Raw genomic sequence first — 6,181 nt, forward strand, 5'->3', positions numbered from 1 at the left:
CATAGTTCATGAGGTTTATGCCCCGAGCAGGTTCCCATGCAAAACAAAAGAAGGAATCTTTGTTTTGCTTCTCTTCTTGAAAGGCAGAACAGATTCTTAGTTCTCATTCTCAGGCACCCTGACCCTGGAACTGGGGTGGCCTGGATCCGTACCTCAACCAGCCATCCCGGTCATGGAAAGGCCCACACCAAAAGGGAATCAACTTTTTTTTCAGCATTTTTTTATTGTTTTTATTGAGCTATATATTTTCGCTACTCCCCTTCCTCCTTTCCCCTCCCCTTCTACCCTTTCCCATGGTTCCCATGCTCCCAATTTACTCTGGAGATCTTGTCTTTTTCTATTTCCTATATAGACTAGATCCATGTATGTCTTTCTTAGGGTCCTCTTTGTTGTCTAGGTTCTCTGGGATTGTGAATTGTAGGCTGGTTTTTCTTTATTTTATGTCTAAAAGCCACTTATGAGTGAGTACATATATTTGTCTTTCTGGGTCTGGGTTACCTCACTCAGTATGATGTTTCCTAGATCCATCCATTTGCCTGCAAACTTCAAGATGCCATTATTTTTTTTCTGCTGTGTAAATATACCACATTTTCCTTATCCATTCTTTGGTAAAGGGGCATCTAGGTTGTTTCCAGGTTCTGGCTATGACAATGCTGCTATGAACATAACTGAGGAACATGTCCTTGTGGTACGATTGAGCGTCCTTTGGGTAAATACCCAAAAGTGGTATAGCTGAGTCTGGAGGTAGGTCAAAAAGGAATCAACTTCTAATTTGCATCTTAGGCTGGGCATGGTGGCACAGACCTTTAATCCCAGCATTGGGATGCAGAGGCAGGTAGATGGATCTCTGTCAGTTTGAGGCCAGCCTGGTCAGTGACTTCCAGGACAGCCATAGCTACATAGTGAGACCCTGACTTGGAAAACCAAAACACAGCAATAATAACAACAAAAATAATTTGTGGCTTCTTCTTTATCAGATGTTTGGCATAATTAGCTCTCCAAGAGCATTCTGGGGACAACTGGGGACAACTGGGGACAGGGGTGTTGGAAACCTGCGATGCTGAACTCCAGGCTCTAACAAGGGACCAATACCCCATGCCACTCACCACCCTTCCCGACTGGCTGCTGAACTCCAGGCTCCAACAAGGGGTCAATACTCCATGCCACTCACCAACCTTCCCAACTGGCTGGTTGGTTCCTCTGTATTTGTTTTGTGGTGGCATGTCTATACTTGCATATGCTTCCCCTCCTGGCCATTTAAGTACATCTTTTTTCTTTGCAGTGGGCTCTCAACATAGAACTCAGTAGGCCAGGCCAGTGTTGAATTCAGAGAGATCCACCTGCCTCCGCCTTCCAGATGCTAGGATTAAAGGTGTGTTCCACCATGAACATCATGTAAGCACACCTCACCTCTTTTTCTAGACAGGGTTTCTCTGTGTAACCCTGGCTGTGCTGGAACTCGCTCTGTAGACCAGGCTGGCCTCTAACTCAGGGACTTGCCTACCTCTGCCTCCTGAGTACTGGGACTAGAGGTGTGCATAATCATACAGCTTGTAAGTACACCCCACTCTTAAGGATCATCTGAGGATTCAGTCTTCAAAGCATTTCTGACAGTGAGTATATGTTCCTAGAAACTTCCACATTAGATACCTTTATTTTAGTCATTTGACATTAACCTCATAGGTGGTTGGTTTTGTTCTTATTTTTTACAGATTTCAATAGGAAAAAATACATGCTTTTCCTTTAGCCACAAAAATGCTATGATATGCATGTCATACTTGCTATATTCTTTGTCAGGATTCAGGGCAAAATGTCTTTTTTCAGTCCAGAGAACTGCTTAAAAAAATACATGTGCGTGCCTATCATGTGTCTGTTTATCGGGTAACACATACATGAAATGCATATATACTATAGACTATAGTAATTTTCATCTTAGCGTAAAATTCAGTATAAAATAAATCTAATTTAAACCTTTCCTAGATGTTTTAGTTTCTGAAACTCCAAACTAACCTCAATGATAACTTCACCCCAGTGAACAGACAGAGGGGAAGGTCAATAACCTTGACCTTGAATCTGCTCTTTGGAGATTTGCTCTTTGTACTCAGGTGTTTGAGAGCATGGGCTACACAGATCGGGGTCCTGGGTTCTTGCAGCTCATGAGTGACTTACAGATACTCAATGCTATGCAATTCTCACTAAAATATTTTCTTCTTAATGAATGACTTAGTCATTCATTTGCTATCTACCTCGAATCTGTTTTCTCCTTTGCATCTTGCGAACTTGTGCCATAAAAAAATAAAACTGTCACCATGTATCTTTGTGATTGTTTAATATAACCCTGCTGCTCAGCGCCCCTCCCATTCAGAGTCCACACTGGAATTCTGAGATGCCTGCAATGCAGTACCAGTCTGCAGAAGCAGGTGTGGAGGGACTCCCTGGGGCATCCTCTCATAGGAGCCACCCCTCATCAGAAGTCTGCAATACCTAAGTCTCTTGGCCTCTGTCAACCTGGCCTCAGTCGCCTTCCATCTGTCCTTCCAGATTCCCGCAGCTGTCTGCCTTGCTCACTTGAAGGCTTAGCTCTCTTCTAGTCCTTGGACTACATCAACCTAGGATTTAACACTCTAGAAATTTCCATCTTTCCCAAACAGCAACTCACTTCCTGTCCTGGTGACAGACTTGCTTTTCTCCAGTTTGTAGATATGGGCTTGATTCTTGGCAACCGGCACCATTCTGAACCAGTACACTGATAGCCCTATCCTGGGACGAATCCCTCTTCCTGGCCTGTCCCTGCATCCCTGGGACCTCTGTGAAAGCACTCCCGTGTATTCTTCTAGGTTTTAACACCTGCCGCCGCATTTGCTGCACTGTGGAGTCATGCCCACATCCAGTGGGCGTCACTTTCATCCTTGATCCCGCTGCCACACACTCGCTAAGAAAGCAATCAAGAAATCCACGACAGAATCAGAACTAGAGCAATGCCCAGCTGTACACCCTTTCTCACTCGTGACCATCACCTGCACTCGGGGCCCCACAGCTTCTGCTCTGAATGCCTGTTCTAGCACACAGAAGCTCGTTAAGTTGTACACACTTTAGATCTGGCTAATGAATAAGAAAAATCTAGTGTGTGATTTTTTTATTTATCAGAAAGGTTATCAAAAAGGTCAGAAGGTTTTATAATAAAGTTTGTAAGATAAACACATTTCTCAAAAAAATAAACAGCAAAAGTAAATAATGAAAATGCAACAAAAACAAAACTGTGCTTGGGACTTTTTACATATTAACTCAGTTTTACAAGAGGGGAAAGAAGAGATTCTAAAGCCATTTCAAACTTATCTGGCAGTGCACTCCATCTCTTTTCTCAAACAGCTCATGCTCTGGAAAGTGAAACCTAACTCGCTCACTTGTTAAAAATTAAAAGGATCAGGGAGGGAAATTCCAAACTCAGAACTCACAATAAACACAAATAACCTCAATTTTGCAACAGGGAACTTCCCTTAAAGGACACTGAAGTCCTGCTGAGTCAACTCCACAGCCACCCAATCAAGAGCCAGGGAGGGAAACTCGCTGCAGATAAATACTGCACGGTAGCCCTGCACTTTGAGGCATTCACCGCAGCTGACTGACATCTGTCCTGAGCCAGCCATCCCGAAGCCTCCTTTGTCAGCACCATGAACGCAAGCTCTGTCCTTGTTTTCTGCCTCATCCTGCTGAGTCTGAGTGGGACACAGGGTAAGGAACAGCAGGGCTATTTAATTTCCCAGGTCAGAAATTTGGCAGGGCTAGAGTCTAAACAGTGTGTTTCTAAGTATTATTGTGTGCCTAGGAAGGAAAGGAAACAGGCAGAGATTCCTCCTGCTTGCACAACTTATGCTAGTTGAAGTCAGAGAAAAATAGAATAAGAGAAAGGGAATGAAGAAGAGATGAAAGAGGGGCAGGGGAGGGAGGGAGGAAAGAACTGTGAGAGGAGGGAGGACGATGGAGGGGAGAAGCAGGGAAGGGGGGGTTAAGACAGATGCCTCCTTACCTTAGCCTATTTAATAATGTAATCTATACGTAAGGGCGTGATTTCATCATTAACAAGTTGCAGGCAGCTCCCTTCTTCACAGTAAAGAGCTATTTAACCATTCGGACCTGTGGTATGATGAGCTGCATCTCTCCTCAGACTGAGTGACAATAATGGGGACAGGTTCTGCTAATCACTGCCTCACCTATATTACGTGCCGGGAATGAAACAGTAAGCTAACCTTCCCTGTGTCGCTCTCCTCCTTCCTGCAGGAATCCCTCTCTCAAGAACAGTCCGCTGCTTCTGCATCAAGATTGATGACCGGCCCATAAAACACAGGGCCATAGGAAAACTGGAGATTATTCCTGCAAGTCAATCCTGTCCACGCGTTGAGATCATGTGAGTCAAACCTCACCTGCCGCTAACTTCCCTTATGTAACTGCATGTTAAACATGTGATGGTAATCGGGACAGATCAGCCAAGGCTGTGTGATAACTCTACACCTAACAGACGGGACTCGAACTCACTGTGGACCTGGATGCTGCCTCTGTTGTCACCTGATGCTAATCTACCTATCTCATTGCCCTTTTCTACAGCGCCACAATGAAAAGGACTGAAGAGAAGCGATGTCTGAATCCAGAATCTGAGGCCATCAAGAGTTTAGTGAAATCAGTTAGCAAAAAAAGGTGGGTTTCCTGCTGTTCTTTCAGGAAATGGAAATTGTAGGAAGTGGCTTCTGCACTGGGTTTTGCTGTGGGATCTTTGCCTTAAAGTCATATGGCCCCCATGCTCCTTTTCCCACCTCCATTTACACAACACTGAGGTATCACCTCAGGCCATAAATACCTACAGTCCAGGAGAGACAGGTAATTACTGCAACCTGTAGGCAGTTATAACCGTCCACGTAAAACTGCGTAAAGCTGTCCGATTTTCCACATTGCCTCTCTAAAAACAACAGCCACTGTGACCCACAGTAACTGGCTAACAGCAGGAAGTGCACCAAGCCTTTTTCTCAAGGGTCCTTGGGTTTCCAGACTGAAGTCAGTCTATTCCACAGTACACTATCTTCTTTCTGCAGGTCTAAAAGAGCTCCTTAACCAGAGAGAAGCCGATCACCACAGTGCTGTGACCGACAGGTGGCCGGCTGGCCGGAGACCGTCTCCATCACTTCCCTTTACACTGAGTGTGGCTAGCCTTAATTGTCCCTGGTTCTCCTGAAAGGTGACCAACCATGGTCACATCAGCTGCTATTCCTAGTGACATCAGGACGATGGACAGTTCATCATCCTGAGACAACAGCAACTCCAGTAACGAGAGTTCCCGACTCTAAGAGTTGGTCCTGAGTTCTCACACAAACAGCTGTAATGGCTCTCCTGGCGCTGTACCATAAGCTACCCTGAGGTGCTATACTCTTAGCCTTGTGCCAAGCCCTGCTTCTCCTCTCACCCTCCTCGTCCTCCCTGTCTTAAGGTGTGTTAGGAGATCTCTTCGATTCTGAGTTACCTGGGTTCTTTGTTCTCAAACACAGTCACAATAAGAATCCCACCCCCCTGCTCCTGAGGCCACGCTTTATCTCACGACTTACTGCCGCCTTCCCAAGGGGCCTCGTAACTCAGAGTACTGACAGGAAGCTAGAATGTATGGAAATGTATGTATAAATATTATTTAATGAACAACTGTTTCAGATTATGGTTTTTGTACGATTTTCATTGTATGTGGAAGAACTTTTGTAACTGACTACACATATCAATGGTCACTAGAGAGGTTTGTACAGACAAGTGGTTTTGAATGTTACATAACACAAAAGGTGTTGGTTCTCAAAATAAAAATAATGTACTCTACTGAAAATATTGAGTCCAAAAGGTAATAAAGTATAATAGCTAATCTGAAATGCCTTGTGGTTCATCTGACTGAGAATTATTCCAGAGCTTTAGAGACTCAACAGCTTGGACAAGAAGTTGGTATGGGCCGGGCGGTGGTGGCACACGCCTTTAATCCCAGCACTCGGGAGGCAGAGGCAGGAGGATCTCTGTGAGTTCAAGACCAGCCTGGTCTACAAGAGCTAGTTCCAGGACAGGCTCCAAAACCACAGAGAAACCCTGTCTCAAAAAAAAAAAAAAAAAAAAAAAAAAAAAAAAAAAAAAGAAGAAGTTGGCATGGGATGGATAGAGCACA

At 44.6% G+C, this 6,181-nt stretch overlaps 1 protein-coding gene across 1 annotated transcript; it reads left to right on the plus strand.

The window, feature by feature from the left end:
* Positions 1 to 3,608: 3,608 nt before the first annotated feature.
* Positions 3,609 to 5,883, plus strand: Cxcl10 (C-X-C motif chemokine ligand 10). The gene is made up of 4 exons (XM_041671541.1): positions 3,609 to 3,732; positions 4,279 to 4,405; positions 4,603 to 4,692; positions 5,085 to 5,883. The coding sequence occupies exons 1-4, from the start codon at positions 3,672 to 3,674 to the stop codon at positions 5,101 to 5,103; spliced, it is 297 nt and encodes a 98-aa protein (XP_041527475.1). The 5' UTR covers positions 3,609 to 3,671; the 3' UTR covers positions 5,104 to 5,883.
* The last annotated feature ends 298 nt before the right edge of the window (positions 5,884 to 6,181 follow it).

This window comes from Microtus oregoni, unplaced genomic scaffold (assembly GCF_018167655.1).
Source record: "Microtus oregoni isolate MIOR12 unplaced genomic scaffold, Mior012 000021F_ref0000039, whole genome shotgun sequence".
NCBI classification, from domain to species: domain Eukaryota; kingdom Metazoa; phylum Chordata; class Mammalia; order Rodentia; family Cricetidae; genus Microtus; species Microtus oregoni.

Excerpts from the sequence above, each read along its gene's own strand:
- Cxcl10 (XM_041671541.1), top strand. The coding sequence starts at position 3,672 with ATGAACGCAAGCTCTGTCCTTGTTTTCTGCCTCATCCTGCTGAGTCTG. Across the intron at positions 3,733-4,278 it reads GAGTCTGAGTGGGACACAGG|GAATCCCTCTCTCAAGAACA; the intron begins GTAAGGAACAGC and ends TCCTTCCTGCAG. Across the intron at positions 4,406-4,602 it reads TGTCCACGCGTTGAGATCAT|CGCCACAATGAAAAGGACTG; the intron begins GTGAGTCAAACC and ends CCTTTTCTACAG.